Raw genomic sequence first — 20793 nt, 5'->3', positions numbered from 1 at the left:
TGACAATTATAGTTATTGTCACTACAATGATAATAATATTAATCATAAAGACAATGACCATTAGGATTGTTTTTGTTGATATTAGTTGTAATGATAAGTGATGTTTTTGCTACCACTACAACTACCGGTAATATTAATATAAAAACAACAATTACAACCCCAATTCCAGAAAAGTTTTACAAAATGTCCCAGCTTTTCTGGATTTGGGGTTGTGCTACAGTATAATTATCATTATACTGCAAAAAAATGATATACACTGATATAAAACATTGTAGCAGTGTCAATAGAGGATTTAAAAACTTTAAATGCTAAGCTTCTCAAAAGAATACAGTTTAACACTAAAAATGCATGGCCCATCTAGGAATACATGTAAACATCTACAAAATAAGGTTTGAATGTGAGAATAATAAGATGTATGAGTGCCTTGCAATCACGGTATCTACTTCAGCAGCAGTACACTGAGGCTGACAGGTATGTGAAGTGGAAAGTCTGCTCTGGATGCCACGTGGATACACTGTGTGGATACACACAATCTAAGTGATAAAGGCAGACGGCAAACAGCCAATGGAAGTTTCTTGAGCGTATCAGCTCAAGGACAGAGAGTTGTAACACCGATAGAGCGAGATGATAGCTACTGCTTTCCCTTCCCAATCTGTTCACAGTCTGTTCCCCTAGAGGAATAGAGTTTAGCCCGGCTCAGAGCACGAGCACGCATGAACTGTTAGATTACAGACTGGAAAAGCAGAGAACGAAACAGAGATAAAGAAGAGAGTGTGTTTAATTAGTAACATTTTACATGTTTCTTGGACCGACTCTTAAGAAATGGGAAACTTTTTTGCATAAATGTACTGAAACAAGACTTGGGTTTCATTTAGATTTAGATTTTAGGGCTAACAATCATGTTCAAAAATGAAGATAAACAATTTAAAAACACCTACACTTACGTAAAGTCAATAAGATATTTTTTAAAGAAATTAGTACTTTTATTCAGCAAGGATGCATTAAATTGATCAAAAGTCATAGTAAAGACATTTGCAATGTTACAAATGATTTCTATTTTAAATAAATACTGTTTTTTTCAGCTGACTCTCAGCTGATCCACGTCTACCTATAGGAATATGACGGCTATCACTGTATACATATATAAGCTCGTCAGTATTATCAGCAGCTATCGCGTTTCTCAGGAGTGAATTACCCTCCTACATCCCCAGCTCCTCCTCTCGCCAGTCAGGATTTGGCATTCTGATTCCCCTCTGAATCAGACTAAATTCTCGAAAAATGTTGTACATTAAAATATTGAATTAATAATCTGCAATACATTCATGCTGGTTCTGTTGTATGTATATACATACCGCCAATCCTAACTGTATGCTAATAAATATTAAGCAGCACAACTGTTTTCAACATTGATAATAATAATAAATGTTTCTTGAGCAGAAAATCATCATATTAGAATGATTTCTAAAGGATCATGTGACACTAATATATTCTCATTTTAATATTTAACAGTATTACGGTTTTTACTGTATTACTGATCAAATAAATGCAGCCTTTGTGAGCATAAGAGACTTCCTTCCAAAACATTTATAATAAAATCTCATCGACCTCACACTTCTGAAAGGTCCAAAGTGATTGTCGCTGGTACAGTAACCTGTTATATTAGGAATGGCTCCTCACGCAGTCACACGCTTTTCCTCATCTTTGTCCATGTGCTTGCTCTGCTTTTTCTTGTTGCTGGACTTCCCTGCGGCAGGTGTCTGTTTCTCTGGTTTGCGTCTGCTGGGTGTCTGGCTGTCTTTCTGAGCGAGCACTTTGCTGTGATCTGCTCTGTCTTCATTAGGACTCAGTTTAGACAGTCTGTCTCTCATCTCCTTCAGCCTCTGATCCACCGGACACTTCTGCAGCTCCAGCATTATCTGCTGCTCCTGAAAGCATGGGGAGTGTGAGAGACAGACAGAAGTGAGAAATACATGTTACAACGTAAATGCATTTGGCACTCCCTCCCAGTTGTGGGGGTTCTAGGGGTCTCCACTGGCTGTTACCTGTAGCGGTTTGTCAAACTTGGACTCGTTCCTCTCCGGTGGGCTACGTATGAGCATTGCCCTGTGGAGTTCAGAGGAGAGCTGCTGGTAAACTTCATTAAGTCTGCTTATTTCTCTCTCCACACACAGCACCTGAAGCACAGGTAGAGGAAATAGGGACATTTCCATAGTTGTACACTCTTCAGAATAAATAAAACATAAGATGTAAAAGTGCATTCACTCACTGGGACTTGAGTCTTTAGTACAGTTTGCCCTCGTCCTGCAACAATATACACAAAAGACCCAACATATTTACTATGCTAAGAATGTTTTCAGTAAAGAGTTCTCATAAAACAAGTAATCCCTCACCATCTCCATGTCTGTCTTTCAGAGTTGGTTTTAGTTCCTGCAGGAGCTGTTCCAACTTGAAGTATTTATATACTTGAAGTCTAAAATCAATTGAGGAACTGAGTTAATGTGTCCTTAATGCTCATGTTTTAATATGTTCTTGAAGTCAAATGCACCTTAGATTTGATACTAACCTCTCTGCCAGCAGGTTCTGTGAAAAATGGGTTTCAATAGGTATTTTTTTTACACTGAAGAAGTTCTCTACTAATGTTCCAAAGGCCTCCGGAGAGTTTTCCTTGTCCATCTAACAAGTGAAAAAGTCTGTTATAGCTCTCCCTGGATTTCATATAAATATTCCAAACAGGTGCCTTACCTTTCCTTTCCTCTGGTCTTCGGTGAAAGAGTGATGAAACAACTGCACGCTTAACGCCGATATGGCCAAGTGGAAGGCTTTTATGAAGTCGAGAGATTTTGAACCTGTAAAAATGTAAATGGTAAAAGATTTTAACTTTTAATATTGCAGCTCCTTAAGTTTGGAATACATTGCTGATGTCACTGAAATGTGTAAAAAGTGATCAGTTGACTTAAAAAAAGTGAGGAAACCCATTGCCTTAAAATGCTTAAGTAAATTAAGCTATGTGTTCATATGTGAATATATATGTGCATATTTAAGTGTCTTATTTTGTCTCTTAGTATTTTTTAATAGATTTTTCACTACTGTTCAAAAGTGTAATTATACATTTAAGTACTGAGTAATAACAATTCACTACATGTACTTACTATAGGGTTAGAGTTAGGATTGGGGTTTGGTTTAGGGCTAGTCGCATGTAATTATGCATAATTTATAGTTATTACAACAGTAACTACATGTAATGTGTGTAAGAAGGACAATAAAATTAAGTGTTAACTTTTTTAAAGAAAATAATACTTTTATTCACCAAGGATGCATTAAATTAAATACCTCACAATATTACTGTATTTTTGATCAAATAAAGCTTTTTGAACGGTAGTGTTTGTCCAGTATGCTTTTGATTTCAGACTATCATTGTAAACAAGAATTCTTTCCAATGACATGTCTTCTTAAATAGTGACTTGTCTTGTTAAATACAGGTGAAAAAAAGCTTTAGAGATATTTGAGTAGACAACTCTTTATGAAAGGATAGGGCATTCTCTCTTACCTGAGGTTATGTAGGCCATAGAGTGCAAGAGAATGGAGATGAACTGGCCAGCATTTTGAAGCTTCTTCTCCAGTATGTACAGAATTTGATTGGCTGTGTCATAATAGAAGTCTTTATGGCAGTAGGCCAGCAGGTTATCACAGTGCGAGACTGGCACCGTCCTGGCCAACAGCAGCATGACAGGGGGGAAGTCACAAGCTCTGCTCAACAGACGCGCAACATGGCAGCCAAACAGGAAGACTGCGAAATGCTGGGGGGAAAGGTTGTCAAGGGCAACAGGGATCAGGTGCGATGGTTCACTCTCCGCTGGGCTGATAATTACTTAAGGAGAAGAAAGCAGAAGTAGACCATTACAAAACTCTGAAACGATAGGAGACCTTGCATACCAAACAGACATTTGTGAGGGGAAGAATTTTTTTTATATTTTTTTGCTCATTGACATGAACAGCCTATTCAAAATGCATTTCTATTTTAACCCACTGAGCAAGAATTAAGTACTGAATCTAAAAGCACAAATGTGTACTGACCGTCCTCAGTCCTGGGCGTTTGGACAAGCGTCTGGAGAGATTCATTTATCTCCTGCAGTGTTTTGGAGAGAGGCGTCAGAGACACAAACTTGGCCAGTTCCTCTTCGCTCACACAGGGGATGGTGCTCTGCTGTTGACCTGACAGACGAGAGCATGCACTTTTAGCACAGCAGCAGTCCTGGGGTGAAAGGCTGCAAACTGGTTTTTAACAAGGTCAAACCTGGATCTGAGGAAGCTGCCTCTGTATCAGCACCCACTTTAAACTCGGGCAAGTCTGAAGGGGAAAACTGTCAAATGATATAGAAACACTTATTGGGATAGTTCACCCACAAATGAACATTCTGTCACTATTGACTTATTCTTGTGTCGTTCCAAACCTGTATGACTTTCTTTCCTCCGTGGGATATAAAAGCTGTAAGCTATCATTTGTGAATGAATCATTCAAACTGGTTGTGTAAACTGAATGAACTGATTTAAAAAAACAAAAAAAAACAATCCAAAAGCAATGTTATTTTAGTATGATTGATATGCTATTGTAGTATTTATAACATTTTTCATCTAATATTTATAATTTATTCCAGCTTTATTTCAATTAACTAAATCAACACTGCCTGAAAGAAAGATTTGTTCACAAATTAAAAATTTGTGGACCACTTTTATGATAAAACTATGCTATTATCATTTTATGATCAGATCACATATTTTGGTGAGCATCATTTTTCAACATTTGTCTCAAGGATAAGTAAATAATTACAAAATTATTTTTTTTGGGTCATCTATCCCTTTAAACTTTAAAGGGATGCATTTTCACTAAATCATTACAGTTTTTTTACATTCATAGCTTATAAATTGTCTTTGTGTTGTTTTAATTGGTTTAAATGATTAACCTGAATGTATCTGGTGGGAAGTTCACTCTCTCGGATGTCTCTGTGGCTATTTATAGCTGTGCTGTCCTGTTGCTGCCAGACCTCCCCATTCATCCTGCACAGCACTCCCTCCAAAGATCTCAGCACGGCCTCCATCAGCCCCATCCACGGCTCTGGTGCAAACACAAATACTTTCACTGACCTGTGACTGTTAAGAATGCAGACACGCATGTACAGTAAGGCGTTCAAGTCCAAGCAAACTGCTGTCTCACCATGAGCAGTTTCTCTTTTCATCAGAGCTTCACTGTCTAGTATTTTTTTCAACTGGTTCAGTTTTGAGGGTTCCATATTTTCTAGTGTGTCCTAAATTCAAGATGCAAAATCTGATTAGTTATAGACACTGCTTGTGTTATTTTTTTTTTTCATTTCGATTTTAATGGATTTCTTATCTTCGGTCAGCTTCATGTTACTGTCTTACCCTCAAAGCATCAATTTGCTGGCACGTGTTCCTGTAAAACTCCTGTGTGTCTTTGCGATGCTTTGCCAGCTGGGATGCCAGATGTAAGTTCTGATCCTCTAACTTGTCATACAGCGTTTTCACATTGAACTCCTCCAGTTCCATTAGTGTAGTTCTGAAACCTTCACATGTTGGATCAACATGTGATTTCACAGAATTCACCAGAAGAGTGTTTGTATATTTGTCAGTTTTCAGACATTTCAGATGAGTGTCTGTTACCTCCTTTGCAAAGAGCAAGTTCCTCTGATTCTGCTCCCTCTCCCACCCCTCTCAGACCTAGAGGCTCAGAGCCGTCCAAACTACAACGCAACACAGCACACTCAAAATTGCACCACGTGCTCAGTATGATATTGATCGTTTTAAATGCTGCAAGTGAATTTAGCCATCACAACATAATGGACAATATGAATAATGGATGTTAGTTTTGAGATCTGCTAATGTATCACAGATATAAGACATTAAGCAGCACGTAAACATCACATCCTTTTGATTTTTCAGGCAAAAACTTATTGAGTCCTTTACATAAAAATCAGTCTACATGCTTTCATAGACAACCTAGGAAGCTGCGGGAGGTCTTTTTTAAGTTTCGTAGCTAGCTGTTCAAACATTGTCAATAAAAAAGTGATTAATATGTTAACATTCTTACATATAGCCCCTTTAATGTTAATCTATAATAACAATAATAATTTAAATGTAATCAATTGCAAATCTCAAAGTGAATATATATTTGCATAATGTAAATGAACATGTAGCGTTTCAAATGACTGATTTTAGCGTTATAAGAATTGAAATATTGGTGCATCCCTAGTATTCTTGGACGTTCTAGTGAACATGCTTGTAACAAACACCAAGAAACCTGAGCAATTAGCAGCTGACTTACCTGTCTGTATTAAAAACATATTCAATAGGAATACTGGGTTCACCCAAGCTGCGCCACTTAGGCTTTGGCCTCCCTCGAGCGATGAGGTTGGACCGATTAGGCCTCAAGACAAGAGCAGAGGCTGTCAACACTATTATCAACAACACCAGCAGAGACAAGATCCCTATGGAGAAATACCAAGCACAGTATGTTAAGCATTCCTGTTGGCAAGAAAAATGCAACTTTCTATTTCAAATGCATCATAAGCTCCTCTTGGTTCACCTGTGATGAGCCCCCAGTCTGGAAGCAGGTTTAAGCCGTGTTGTTTGACAATCCCATGTCGCACTAGCTGTGCAGGGGTCGTGGGCTGGAACGAGGCTGTGGTGGGGTTACACTCAGAGCCCTGCTCACTCACGACTACTATCAGACTCCAGTCCGGCACTGCGTTATCCAGGAACACATACTTTCCTGGCTCCATGAACACATGTGCAAATCTATTAAGACAAAATGGCATTAAGATCAGATGCAGATCTTTGTTGAAAGCTAGACAGTCCAGCGCCAGGATGCACCATTGGTGGCTGTTAATAATTCTCAGGGGGGCTTGCGGTTGATATAGTGTTCCAGGGGTTGGGGGTTGTGTCCCCTCGGTTGAAATCGCTTTCGGATTAGATCGCTTTGCGGTTTAAATTGCATTCCAGGTGTGGGTTGGAGGGGTTCAAATCATCATAGGAGGGCTAAGTCCCCCCAAACCCCGCATGAAGCCGGCCCTGAAGCTAGATGTGATATATCTATCTATTCTTACCTGCTGGAATTTAGCTGTGTGTGTATGACGAGATGCTGCAGACGTCTGAAGGACCCAAAATCCCAGCCAGGGTTACTGCTGAACAGGTGGTCCTTCTGGTATACTGGGAAGTGACTGTGGTGGCGGTCTAAATTGACAGAATGACATGAAACATGCATACATGTACACTGAAAAAAAAAAGGTTAAAGCATAAAATACCATAAATATGTTTGCAGAGATTTAGGAAACATGCTAAGTTCAAATACTTGTTTCTCTGAAAAACAATGTTACAGCCATTTATTCTATTTTGAAATGTGCGTTCCCTGTGGAAATGTGTTTTTGTTTAGGCCTATGCGATCCCGCCCCCTGCCAATTTACCCAATAGTATTTCGACACCCCGGGTTGCCAGTTGGCGGAAAACACAGCGATGGAAGCCAGCAAACAAACTGGGTCAGAGACCACAAATTCTACCCGACCTAAAAAGCCTCGGCAATAAAAACATTGCAAACTGGAAGGCTCATCACTTTGCATTTTCAATAATGCAAAATTGTATTGTGTGTCCTCAATCTGGCAACCCAAGTGAGTGTTGAGTCTTAGGAGAAGGGGAAAGAAATAACTCTCCAATATTTTGAATTTGTACTGCAGTACCCAGTTCAACCGCTAGCTGTCAATATTACATAGTGCACCTTTAACTGGTTTCGTTGAAGTCAAAAATATGATTTAATATCACTGAATCAACTTAAATTCTTAATTTTTAGTTTTTACGGGTTAAATCAGGGAGAAATAGCTCCTAATAGCTCCAATTTTTTACAAAGCCATACCAATATGGTTGATCGTGAGCTGAAAGATGAGCATGTCGTTTGGGGACAGACACGCTATGGGATTTGGAATCCGTGGAAGAGGTGCCGCTGAAACCTCATTCTGATCAGCATGTCTTCTCCTCCTGTAATCTCTTTCCAGAATTTCAACTGGTTCTGAAAGGAAATACCACAAAAAGAATTAAAGTTTTATGATCTGAACAATCTTGATGAAAGACATACAAGCTTATCGTTAAGTGTGGGTTTGGACCTGTACTTAAAGATGCTTGGGAAAATGTTTGAGTCTGTAGGTTAGATCAACACTGTGGTGAGCAAAAGCACTGTCAGCTTACCTGACATTAAAGAGTCAATGAGCACAGGGTCTTTTAAAATCCAACCAAACACTCCCTCTGGAGCAAACTGGACAAAGTGGATCCTTCCAATGTTCTTGACGTGCACATCAGGTCCTAGTACATCTTTCATATTCTGAGTGAGGAATGAAACAATGTTACATTGAGGATGAGTTGACATCAATAAGCACAGGCTCTTCTATCAATATAATGACTGATACATATTAATAATGAATCCTCTTTCTAAAACAAACAGCTGATAAAGTCCAGAACTCACCCTGCTCCAGGTTTTGCTTTCATCTGTGGCTTTGATTCTCAACAGCAGCTGTCCCTCTGTATCCAGCCTGGCAGAGAGCACCGGTAGTGTGGACATGCATGAAGAGTTACACAGCTCCTCCACTGACACGTACCTCTTACAGTGACAACTGAAGAAAAACATCACATGAACTTCTCATGATAGCGTTTTAAAAAGGGGCAGCTCATTATGTAAGGGATAATGTGCAGTTAGATGGTCTTTATCACAAAATAAACCCAGACAGGGTGGTCTTGTATTGTCATAAAGGGATTTATTTTGCGTTAATGACCAGCTGCCTGTTCTGCTTATTTAAATTAATTAAATAAACATGAAATATTGATCAAAATTTTTTTTTATTATTTATGCAACTAGCACAGCATATAATATTGGTTATCAATGACAATCGACAAATATGCAGGTATCAATCAGAATCAAGTATTACAGAGAGCAGTGTAGTAATAACTGTAGTAATAAATAAATAAATTACACTTACAATAAAGTTCAGTTCGTTAACATTAGTCAATGCATTAGGTATCAACTTAGGTATTATTGCATTAGGTTATAATAAACTAATAACAACTTTTTACAGAATTTAAAAATGTATGCAAAATAATTTAGCAAATATACTATTGGCCATTATTTTTTATCATAATACATTGTTAATTTATACAACTGTTAAAAATATGAATGTACTGTAGGCTACCATACCATTCAAAAGTTTGAGGTCAGTGAGATTTTTCTTATTCTCAGCAAGGCTGCAAGGCAGCATTTATTTGATCAGAAATACAGGAAAAAAGAAATATTATTACAAATTAAAACATCTATTTTCTTTTTAATATATGTAAAAATCTATGTAAAATGTATTCCTGAGGTGGCAAAGCTGAATTTTCAGCTGCATTCATCCAGTCTTCAGTGTCACATGAACCTTCAGAATTCATTCTAATAGGCTGATTTGGTTTGAGTTGTGCTGCTTATTATTTTTGTAGAAACTGTGATACATTTTTTCGGATTTTTTGATCAACAGAAAGAAAAAAAATCAGAAAAAAAATATTTTGTAACAATCTACAAGTCTTTACCATCATTTCTGATTAATTTAATGCATCCTTTTTTAATAAAAGTATTACTTTTTAATTTTTTTTTACTGACCTCAGACTTTTGAATGGTAGTGTATTTAGTATTTAGCATAAACATTAAAATGATTGTCAAATCAATAATAATACACAGAAGAAGACTTCATTGGAACAGTATGTGTAGCACTGTATGTGAACTTACATGCCCATCCCAACATCCAAAATCCCTCCCTGAGGTCCACACGTAACATTACAGGAGTAGGTGGATGGGACGACACATTCCAGCGTAGAGGCCAGTCTCACTTGACCTGCCCAACAGCGCTTCTTTACCTTCACAGAATGAAGAGCTCCTTACTGTCGTATCACACAGTTATATGAAAGAGACAGAGATAAAGTACACATCTTACCTCAGGCTGACAGTCCAGTTCACTGTCTGCAGTGAAGCTTTTAAAGTCCAATTGATTGTAGAAGACAAAACTGGTCTTACACAAGCATGACCCATCCGAGTGCTGAAACGCACGGTTTTTGCCTATGCAGGTACAAGAGGACGCCCCTATAAAAAGAATCAAAATAAATACATTCCATGGTCTCTGATTATTTTTTATGAGAATGAGGGGCCATTCACCCAGAACATGTTTTTGCGTTCTACGTTTTTTTTTTTTTACGTAAACGTGCAGACGTAAAATGAGTTCAACTTTTTAAAAACACGTCTCTAGATATAGTTTTTACCTACAGCAGGTAAGCATGTCTGCTTGGGCTGGTTTGACGATATTGATTTCTCGTTTTTAATCGATTTTCATTTAGTGTATGCTTTTTTCAGTTAATGTGTTTCAGTTAATCCATTTAGTCAGCTAGAACTCTAGAGAAAAGCATTTTTCTAAATAGATGCACTGTATTATATATTAATTATATTTTGTTGTCTTCATTATTTAATGTATTTTTGAATAAATCTGTCACGAAAACAAGTTTTTCTTACAAACACTATTTAAATGTATCTATCTAATTAACTGAATTAGAAACATAATAATATTATTAAAAGGTTTATATAAAAACTGCCTAATGTGCAATTTAAATGTTTACATACAACTAATTTTTGATTATTAAATAAACTTTATTTTTCAGATTTGGTTTTTGCCTAAATTAAAATATGTATTTCGATGTTAGTACAAAATGTATTTTGATGCATCAGTATTTATTTTTTCATTCCACTAACCTGCATCTTGTGTTTTTAAGGCAAAAACATGTTCAGTGTGAATGTCCCCTAAGGCTTGACAAAATATCCTTTAGTTTTCTACAACCCAGTCTGACCTGCATCTGAAGTGGAAGAACTCCCACAGGGGAAACAGGCTCTCTGGGCGTGCAAGTGATTGAAGGTGCCTGGTGGGCATTTGTGACATTCCTCAAGTGATTCTGCACTAGTGCGGTTTCCATATGATCCAGGCGGGCAGGGAACAGGCTCAGAGCTGCCTTGTGGACAAACGTACCCTACTGGACAGGATTGATCACTATAATGGTGTGAGCCTAGTAAACAGATCATTGAATTAGTTAACATAATCAATCAGTGCTGCTATTGAATTTGTTAGTCTATTTGATTGCAATTTGGGAGTTCTTCAGTGCTGACCCGGAGGGCAGTGATGTCCTGGAGGGCAGAGGAGGCACTGGAGGTGAGGGGACCAACGAGGCCTATAGGTGCCGGCCCCACACAGCACACAGCTGCTCTCCTGAGACTTCCTCAGTCCACTGGTGTTCAGCGGCATCCAGCCGTCCGGACAGGACAGCATAGCAGAGCTGTGGGCTGGACAGTAATGTGGAAAAGTACATCTGCAAAAAGAGATAATTTTGGAGATAAACTGTTTACATTTAAACTGTCTTATTTAATTACTAGTGTTTTTAAAGATGAACTTTAAATGAGCATTATATGACAGCAAACATAATCTAAATGTGAAAAATAGAGGAAAGGAGCATCACAATTACACATCCAATATCAAAAATGTCTAATATCGCCGATAACCGATATGGTTCCGATACATCGTACATTCCTAATTGGTTGGTGCTTACACTTGCTTCGGTGAGCTGTAGGTGTGAGATCCTTCAGGACAGTGGTATCCTGCAGGACACGGTCTGGGCTCTCCTGTCTGGGGTCTACAGTATGAACCAGCTCTGCAAGGGATCTCTGTCACTGAGCCTGTATGATGGATCACTTTACTATACTTTACAGTTATAATATGCGTTATATGAACTCATGTAAATGTGAATGATGCACCTACCTGCAGGACATTCATAAGAAGCTCGGCATGGGATGCCTGCTGTATTAGGCTGGCCTGTGGTGCGAGGGTCTGGGCAGTAGGTTCCAGGAGGGCAAAGCTCACAATGGCTGACAGCAGCTGCCCCGGCCTGTGCCCTCATAGTGCCGGCAGGGCAGGGCACTGGGAAACCTGTCCCACTGCACCAATGACCCGGTGGGCAAAGGAAGCTTGAGAAATCAGTGAGCCCTGAAAACAGTTAATATAGTTTACTGATGAAAGGAACAAAAAGAAAATCTAGACAATAATTTTGAACATGAAATGAAGTAGTTATACAAGGATATATGATTAGATATGGTATATTATATACATTTTGGGATCAGTGCAATTTTTTTATGCTTCAAGGCTGCATTTATTTGATAAAAATACAGTAAAAGTGTAATATTTTGAAATATATTACAATTTAAAAGTAACTGTTTTCAATTTTAATAGATTTTAAAATGGTTTTTCTTTTTTCTGTGATGGCAAACCTGAATTTAGCAGCAATTTCTCCAGTTTTCTGTACCACATAATCCTTATGAAATTATTCTAATATGCTTATTTGGTGCTCAAAAACATTTATTTTTATCATTATGTTGAAAACAGTTGTGCTTTATAATATTTTTGTTGAATTTTTTTTGATTCCTTAATGAATAGAAAGTTCAAAAGAACAGCTTTTATTTGAAATTAAAATCTATAATGTAAATGTAATTATAAATCTCTTTACTGTCACTTTGAATACATTTAATGTGTTCTTGCTGAAAGAAATTATTAATGTCTTTAATAAAAAAAAAACGAAAGGTAGTGAAAGGTAGTGTATATAAATATACGATTATATATATAGTATGTTATATATGGTGTGTTAGACCTGTGGAGTTACAAAAAGTGCCAGGTGGGCAGGTGAGACAGTCTCCCTTGCTCCCTGCCCCAGATGTGGGCCTGTATGTGAACGGGGGACATTGTCTGGGCCCGGGCCGCCCCTCAGACTCATAATCAGCTATGCCATCACAGTAATAGCCTTGTGGACACAAGCGTGGGATGGGATCACCTACAGTATAAAAGGGGCAGAAAGCAAAAGGATACTTATATTTTCATTCCAATGGATGTAGCAAGACATGTAAAACTACTTAGTATATACCAAGTATACACTACATGGACATTTGTCAGGTAATCAAACATACAGTATTTACACACAGCATTTAGCAACTGACATACCCTCTAAGCACCATTGTCTCGGAGGACAAAGCAAACAGTTATGTATAGCACTTGCTCCAGGGGTTTCTCTTATAGTGTTGGCAGGACAAGATAAAGGTTCCTCAGTACCTTCAGGGCAATAAAAGCCTGTCCAAATAAACAACACCAGGAGTAAACACACACTCTGAACACCTACAGATTAAATATCTCAGATTTATAATCATATACGATTCTTAAATCACTTTATTCATGTATTAAGACTCTTCATCGGATTCATGGAAGGGTTTTGTGGAAGCTGAATAACGTACCAGCGGGACATGGTCCAGCACACTGCGCTCCCCACACACACTGGTCTCTGTTGAGAAGAAAAGCCGCCTGAGGGGTGAACTCTGAACTGCCAGAGATGCACACAAATCCAGCAGCACACAGACCTTTGACCTGCCCAGCCCTGAGGAATAATCCGATTCAGACACAAAAACTTTTCATTCAGAAAAAATGGGATGTATGTCCACATATTACACAATCGTTTAAAACTTTGGGCTCAGTAAGATTCTTTTGGGGAAAAAATAATCCTCTTATTCAGCAAGGGATGCATTAAATTGATCACAAGTGATCATATGTGTATAATGTTGCAAAATATTTATATTATATGTACATTATGTTCTTTTGAACTTTCTATTCATAAAATAATTCTGAAAAAATTGCATCATGGTTTCCACAAATGTATTAAGCAGCACGTCTCTTTTCAACATTCATAATAAAAAAATGTTTCTTGAGCTCCAAATCTGTATATTCGAATGATTTCAGAAGGATCTTGTGACACTGAAGACTGTAATGTAATGGCTGCTGAAAATTCAGCTTTGCCATCACAGGAATAAATGTAAATAATTTTTCATATATATTAGTGGCAAGCAGGGTGGGGCAGAGAGCCGTGAGAACGGAGCGATGCCGGTGGCACGAGTGTTAATTTGCCCCCATGGCGGCAGACTCTTCTCAGGCCACACACGATGGCACTGTGGATTTCCTACAGCTGCGAGACGCTCATTAACACTCGTGCCACCGGCCTCATTCTAACGACTCTCTGACCCATCCTGCTTGCCACAATATTAAAATAGAAAACAGTTGTCGGTGCCAATAGCCTCGTGGACAGCGTGTCGACATATAGTGCCGAGTCCGAGTTCGAGTCCCGGCTTGTGGACCTTTCCCGATCCTCCATCCTCCACTCTCTCCCACCTCACTTCCTGTCCACTCTATACTATCCTATCATAATAAGGGCAAAACAAATTATCTTAAATAAAAAAAAATTTTAACAATTATTTTACAGTTTAACAATATTACTGTTTTTACTGTATTTTTAAACGAATAAATGCTTTTTGCATTTTTCCCAAAAACATTCAATAAAATCTTACCGACCTCAAATTTTTGGTGGATAAAATAAACTAGTGAGAGCTTTTAAAGTGTCTTAAAGTTAATTTTTTAATAGTTGAAGAAACACCCTTATATATATGATCTGTAGACGTACTTGCAGAACTTTCCCGGTGGACACGGCAAACACTCTCTCTCCTCCTGCAGACCCCTGACCTCAGGTGGGGTGTATGTGCCATTTGGACAAGGCTGAGGAACCATTGTGGCTGCAATTAAAAGGATCATGCACAATCGGATCATGTAAAAGTACCAATGACACCAGAGAGAGTTACAGCAGCATGGGTTACTGGTTACCTGCAGGGCAGTAGGAATGTGGCGGGCATGGCCGGGGGTCTCCAATAATTGCCTCCTCACAGTAATAGCCTGGACGGCAGGGGATGCAGTTATCCGAGCCTGGATTCGGTTGGTACTGTCCCGTGGGGCATGGCAACGCCAGGGGTGAACCCAAGGGACAATAATGACCCTGAGAAAGCAAAACCTGTCAGTCAGGCTGCAAGACTCAGATTAAAAATGGATAGAAAGTGTTAAGGAGGCCGAACTGACCTTAGGGCATAGGAAGGCGTGTGGGGTGGTGGAGGAGAAGTCTATAGGGCAGTAAAAACCAGCAGCACAGGGCCCAGTGGGAGCATTCAGGCCCTCGCTGGCACAATAATGCCCTGCTGGGCAAGGAAGACAGCTTTCTATGGAGTAACCCCCTGTGGACAGGTCAATAAATAGCTATATTATAAACACAAATCACTGTATATTAGTAAATAAAATATTAATGTGCAAAAGGCTCCATAAAATATGGGAAGGGCAACGTTCAGATGAATGTGAATAATTTGAAAAGTATATTGCTAGAGTGCATTTAAAAGAGCAACTAAAGTTGAATCTGTGCAATATTATTTTGTGCACCTTTTCTTTAAGCTACACAGCCTATTGTTTTTGCTAGCTCATTTATTTTGATGCTCTGTTGCGCTCACCCTGTTAAATTATTAATTTGCATCTAAATGCTGCTCCTTTAGTGGTTTTTCTATGCGTATAATAACTGCCCTTTGAACTGCTTTAACATGAGGCTCTAAATGTTTTATAGATTATATTCAAATAAATGTGTCAGTTTGTACACACCGGTGAGGTTACGAATGCTGCCTGCTGGGCAGGGCAGAGGCATTAGGGTCCCAGAAGGGCAAAAGTGACCACGTGGGCAGGGGCCATTCCGGAGGTAGCCAGTCGTATTCAAAGGTGCAGGATTTGGAGACCCTCCTTGGCAGAAATAACCCTGCTGGCACTGGCCTACAAACAAAACAACAATTAGTACATATGATACAGTCACTGACCAAAACCAAATTATAGGATGATATCAGACCCTGTGGTTGTGATGTTCCAGGTGAACTGCAGTAGAGGCCAGTAGGGCAGGGCACACAGGCAGCCTCTGACTGAGCCCTTGTAACCTGTCCCAGTGTGCCCACAGGGCAGGGTACAGCTGCAGCAGTGCCAACAGGGCAAAACTGACCTGATGCAACACAGGAAAGACAGCAGACTGTGAGCAAACATAATAGCATATACTGTACACTACCGTTCAAAAGTTTATTTTTATTTTAAAGAACTTAATACTTTTATTCAGTAAGGATGTATTAAATTGATCAAAAATAACATAAATAATGTTACAAAAGATTTCTATTTCAAGTAAATGCTCAAAACTTTTTATTCAATAAATATTATACAAAATCAGTATATTAGATTGATTTCTGAGGGATCATGTGATACTGAAGACTGGAGTAATGATGCTGAAAATGTAGCTTTGCCATCACAGGAATAAATTACATTTTAAAATATATTAAAATACAAAATTATTATGTATACGTAAATTGTACGAATATTTCACAATATTACAGGTTTTACTGTATTTTTGTTCAAAGAAATGCAGCTCTGGTCAACATAATTGACTCTTTTTCCAAAAACATTTAAACATCTTACTGACCACAAATTTTTGAACAGCAGTGTCTGATTTTAATTTGTAGCAGAATGGAAAGACATAATTAAATACTCATTATCCATCATAATCTCAGCACTGGGCTGGACTCACCCATGGGACATGGAGAAGGCTCCTGTGTGCCAGGGGAAGGACACATAGTGCCAGCTGGGCATGCGAGACAATGGGCAGTGCCAGGAGCACTGCTATATGTGCCAGGCTTACATGGCACTTCCAATGGAGCTCCGATGGGGCAACTGTGTCCGCTCGGACAAATATAACCCTGTAGTCCATCTACTGGTCGAGCACTACGACTGCCGTTCATACAAACATATCTGTGAGGGGACAAATAAGGCTGTCACAAACTATATTCCAAAAGAAAATCATTATTTTAAAATCATATGCCAGATTTTGGATGCCCAATGTATAATCCTCCTCCACTGATAGAAATGAGCCAATTGCAAAAGCACTTCACTGCCACTCCACTTTATCGGTTTATAATAAGTTCTTATCAAAGCCATTTTCTGACTCATTTGCACTTTACGTAACATTTGCGTAATAGAAAATATAAATTATAGTTACAGTGCATCTCAGTAATGGACAATAGATCTTTAACATGCATGAGTGTACCCGGTTGGCTCAGCTCAAGTGGGTGTGGGTGTAGGTGTACAGTTGTCAGATGACTGTGTTTAGCTCCTGAAAAGCATAGATATAAATAATTACCCAGCATCACAGAGAGTTGCTTCTGATGGATGGATCATAGCAGTCTGCTCACAGAAGTACCCAGGAGGACACGGCTGGCACTGCTCTGCCCCACTCAGCCCTGGGGAGCTGGAGAATGTTCCGGCGGGGCAGGGGAGAGGAGAGCCGATACCAGCTGGGCAATAATGGCCAGGCGGACACATGTTGTTGCCTGTAGATTCCATCTGCAAATCACACATTTGAAATGAATTTAATCCTTTGTGTAAACACAGTGTCTCTATTAAGAGACAGAACTGATTATATATACCATGTTTCCAGTGCCATCAGGGCTCGTGGCACCCGAAGGGCAGTGATATCCATCCTGGCAGTGCCCCGTAGGCTCTGAAAGGCCATGGCGAGCACAAAACATGCCTAGATAGACAGATTACATGGATTAGATCCATTTCCCCCACATGTTGTACACTACTGTTCAAAAGACTTGTGAAAGTCTCTTATGCTAACCAAGGCTGTATTTATTTGAGCAGAAATACAGTCAAATATATATATAATAAATATATAAAATATTTAAAATTACAATTACTTTTCAAAACAACTTTTTCTATGTTAATATATATTTTTTTTAATGAAATTTATTCATGTGATGTCAAAGCCGTATCCCCAGTCTTCAGTATAACATGATCGTTCAGAAATCATTCTAATATGCTGATATGGTGCTCAGGAAACATTTCTAATGATCAATGTTACAGTTGTGCTGCTTAATATGTAAAAACTATACTTTTATTCCGCAAGGATGCATTACATAGATCAAAAGTGACAGTAAAGACAATTATAGTGTTACAAAAGTTCAATTTCGTTCCCCCAAACTTTTGAAGGGTAGTGTATTTGTGCAATAAGTCTTGTTATTTTCATGTATTTTCAGTCTGACCTGCAGGACACGGTAGACAATCCTCCAAACTGGCTGTCCCAGACTGTGGCTGCACTGTTCCAGGAGGGCAGGGGAACTGAGTGCCCTGTGATGTGCCCATGGGGCAGAAATGCCCCAGTGGACATGGAAGAGGCTCTGATACTGCTTCCCCTGCATTGTAATATAATAGGATCTATTGTAATTGATTTATAAAAAAGCTCAGAGATGGTTTTAAACAAATTTTCTTGTAGATAGAAATAATGACGCACCCGGACAGTAGTAGCCTAATGGACACGGATCACAGTTTTCTCTGTGGCTGTTGCCCATGACGAAGCTGAAAGTGCCTGCAGTGCAGGCCAGGGGCTTGTGTGTGCCTGCGGGGCAATAGAAACCGGCAGGACAGAGACTCTGCTCAGGACTGCTGGAGCCCCAGTCACAGAAGTAGCCTGCAGAACATTCACCTACATGGTACAATAGAATTAGACAATAATAGCATATGACTCATGGTTGCATCATTCAACTCCAAATTCTGCCATAATATCAGTGCTTTAACTGTATTGTTATGGTTTTCAATCAGGGTTCTGTGAAACTATACCCAATTCTGCAAAGGATAAAAAAAGCTAATAATTTTATTTTAAAATGTTTGAAAGAAATAATAGAATCACTGCGCTCGACCAGATCAGGGTGCAAAGAAAAAGAAAACAAATATTTACACCCTTTATGTGTGTGAAAATTTAAATGATGATTAAAAAAAATTAGGAAAAGGGGCATGTAGCTTTGTCTTTGGCATAATAGGTACCCTTTCAAATATTGATAAAAACCTGCTCTTATTCCCAGAAGGCAGTATGCCCCAGGTGGACACATAGTGCCAGTGCTGTTGTCAGTGGGGTTGGGAACTGTTGCTTGCACAAAACAGAGGAATCCAGGGGCACAGGGCCCAGAGGGCTTGGAGAGACCATCTGAACCGCAGAAATATCCCATAGTGCACACCAGGCACTGATCTGCAATTATACAAAAATATATACTGTATAAAATAAGCATGATAGAAATGGAAAAATGCATTTAAGAATGTTCCTCACTTATTGCAGTAAAATAGAGAATACATCACCTGCTGAAATGAGGCCTAGAGAATCACTGTATGTGCCTTTGGGACATGGAACTGGGTTTCCAGGCTGAGTCTCATTGGGGCAGTAAAAGCCTTCAGGACAGACCAAAGGAGTGCTGACCCCCGTTGAGCGGCTTGTGAGGTTGATGCAGTGGAAACCAGAAGGACAGGGTTTACACTCGCTTTGCCCCCTCTGATCCTGAAACTGACCTGCGATCAAACAACAGCATATAAAAAGACAGATGACAACCATCCCTTTTGTATTTGACCTCTTCAAAAAAGTGTAGTAACTAAACTGAAATGGAGCCCTACAACGTCAATGGAGCATTACCTTGAGGTCACAGAGCAGACAGTATATCTCCAAAATAGAGTATTACAGTACCTCCAGGGCAAGGCATGCAATCATCTGTGCCCTTTCCCCCACTATCAGAGCGCTGGCTGCCCACTGGACAGGGAGTTGGCACAGCGCTACCAATCTCACAATAGTGACCGGGAGGACAAATATCGCCATAAACCGCTGATAGAGGAGCTGGAGTCGGAGATCCCTCACTGCAGTAAAACCCTGTGAGAATACAACTTGTCATATTAATAAGAATCTACAAGAAGTCCTGTGAAGGCTTAACAACTGTCTGCCGTAGATTTGTATTCAAACCTGATAAGCAGGGTCCACTGACTGAGGTCAGGCTTGGTTCTGAGCAATAAAACCCGGGTGTACAGTTTTGGCACTGACTTATGTTGGATAGTTGATGCAGATTGCTGTAAAACATTTTTTTTTTTTTTTTTTTTATAGAATGAGATTTTTTAAATTGATTTAAAAACAACATTTTCTAATTTTTTCAGTTGTTTTTATTATTTTTTCACACTGGTACCTAAATGTGCCCTTGGGACAAGGTATTGCAGCAAAACTTCCAGCTGGACAATACGATCCTGATGGACATGGTATTCCAGTCTCATTATCATTTGGGGAGGGAGTGACAGCTCCTCCAAAACACAAGAATCCAGCACTACAAGGGCCAGTTGGTGACACGTCCCCTAGACAAACAATCAAATATCAGCTCCACATATAAGACCAAGCAGGATTAGCATGTTCTCTGGGGAAAATAATCATTGTTCATGCGTCATACCTGACCCTATACAATAGGTCCCAGGGTCACATTGAGAGCATTCAGAAGACTCGGCCAATCCAGACCGGTTCCCATAACTCCCTGGAGGACATGGATGTTGACTGGATGCTCCGATTGGACAATAAAATCCAGGCTGACATGGGAATGGGTGTGTCATACCTAGTACAAGAAACACATTTTTAAGCAAAGGCATATATTTCATCTGTTAATTTACTGAAATTTTATTTGTACCGTTCTCAGGGCAGAAAAAGCGGACAGGGCACAGTTCACATCTATGCTTGCCGAGACTGGGCTGAAAGCTACCTGGGAAACATGAACTCTCCGTGATGCTGCCCTGTTAGAGCGGGAACAACATGAGTATGTAATGTAAAAGTCACACTGCCATTTTAAGATATTTAAATTAATTTAAAAAAAATTGGATTTAAATTAACAAGTCATTTTAGTAAATTCATGCCATTTCAATTTAGTTAAAATGTCGTCTTCTTTTTTTTACACTT

General features: G+C 39.1%; 1 protein-coding gene across 1 annotated transcript in view; it reads right to left on the bottom strand.

Annotated features, from left to right (window-relative positions):
• Positions 1–1382: 1382 nt before the first annotated feature.
• Positions 1383–20793, bottom strand: part of LOC306997520 (uncharacterized protein) — a gene marked incomplete at its 5' end in the record, with an annotated part of 39072 nt that continues 19661 nt past the window's right edge. The window contains 44 exons of the mRNA XM_079610823.1: positions 1383–1925; positions 2043–2174; positions 2267–2301; positions 2391–2470; positions 2564–2673; positions 2743–2846; positions 3548–3868; positions 4075–4212; positions 4295–4361; positions 4962–5113; positions 5213–5303; positions 5419–5579; positions 5677–5756; positions 6338–6500; positions 6599–6810; positions 7119–7245; positions 7919–8071; positions 8248–8380; positions 8522–8669; positions 9812–9939; positions 10017–10162; positions 10918–11130; positions 11231–11430; positions 11668–11794; positions 11877–12101; positions 12760–12939; positions 13107–13232; positions 13394–13533; positions 14608–14716; positions 14805–14973; positions 15054–15205; positions 15618–15782; positions 15856–16002; positions 16576–16796; positions 17185–17387; positions 17471–17574; positions 18089–18238; positions 18337–18528; positions 18889–19068; positions 19176–19382; positions 19555–19734; positions 19825–19928; positions 20042–20204; positions 20297–20429. Coding sequence (XP_079466949.1) covers positions 1674–1925; positions 2043–2174; positions 2267–2301; positions 2391–2470; positions 2564–2673; positions 2743–2846; positions 3548–3868; positions 4075–4212; positions 4295–4361; positions 4962–5113; positions 5213–5303; positions 5419–5579; positions 5677–5756; positions 6338–6500; positions 6599–6810; positions 7119–7245; positions 7919–8071; positions 8248–8380; positions 8522–8669; positions 9812–9939; positions 10017–10162; positions 10918–11130; positions 11231–11430; positions 11668–11794; positions 11877–12101; positions 12760–12939; positions 13107–13232; positions 13394–13533; positions 14608–14716; positions 14805–14973; positions 15054–15205; positions 15618–15782; positions 15856–16002; positions 16576–16796; positions 17185–17387; positions 17471–17574; positions 18089–18238; positions 18337–18528; positions 18889–19068; positions 19176–19382; positions 19555–19734; positions 19825–19928; positions 20042–20204; positions 20297–20429 — 6723 coding nt within the window. The 3' untranslated portion in view covers positions 1383–1673. The remainder of the gene's footprint in view (positions 1926–2042; positions 2175–2266; positions 2302–2390; positions 2471–2563; positions 2674–2742; positions 2847–3547; positions 3869–4074; positions 4213–4294; positions 4362–4961; positions 5114–5212; positions 5304–5418; positions 5580–5676; positions 5757–6337; positions 6501–6598; positions 6811–7118; positions 7246–7918; positions 8072–8247; positions 8381–8521; positions 8670–9811; positions 9940–10016; positions 10163–10917; positions 11131–11230; positions 11431–11667; positions 11795–11876; positions 12102–12759; positions 12940–13106; positions 13233–13393; positions 13534–14607; positions 14717–14804; positions 14974–15053; positions 15206–15617; positions 15783–15855; positions 16003–16575; positions 16797–17184; positions 17388–17470; positions 17575–18088; positions 18239–18336; positions 18529–18888; positions 19069–19175; positions 19383–19554; positions 19735–19824; positions 19929–20041; positions 20205–20296; positions 20430–20793) is intronic.

This window comes from Phoxinus phoxinus (genome assembly GCF_949152265.1).
Source record: "Phoxinus phoxinus genome assembly, chromosome: 4".
Classification (NCBI taxonomy): Eukaryota; Metazoa; Chordata; class Actinopteri; order Cypriniformes; family Leuciscidae; genus Phoxinus; species Phoxinus phoxinus.
This window is presented reverse-complemented; position numbering and strand designations above follow the sequence as displayed.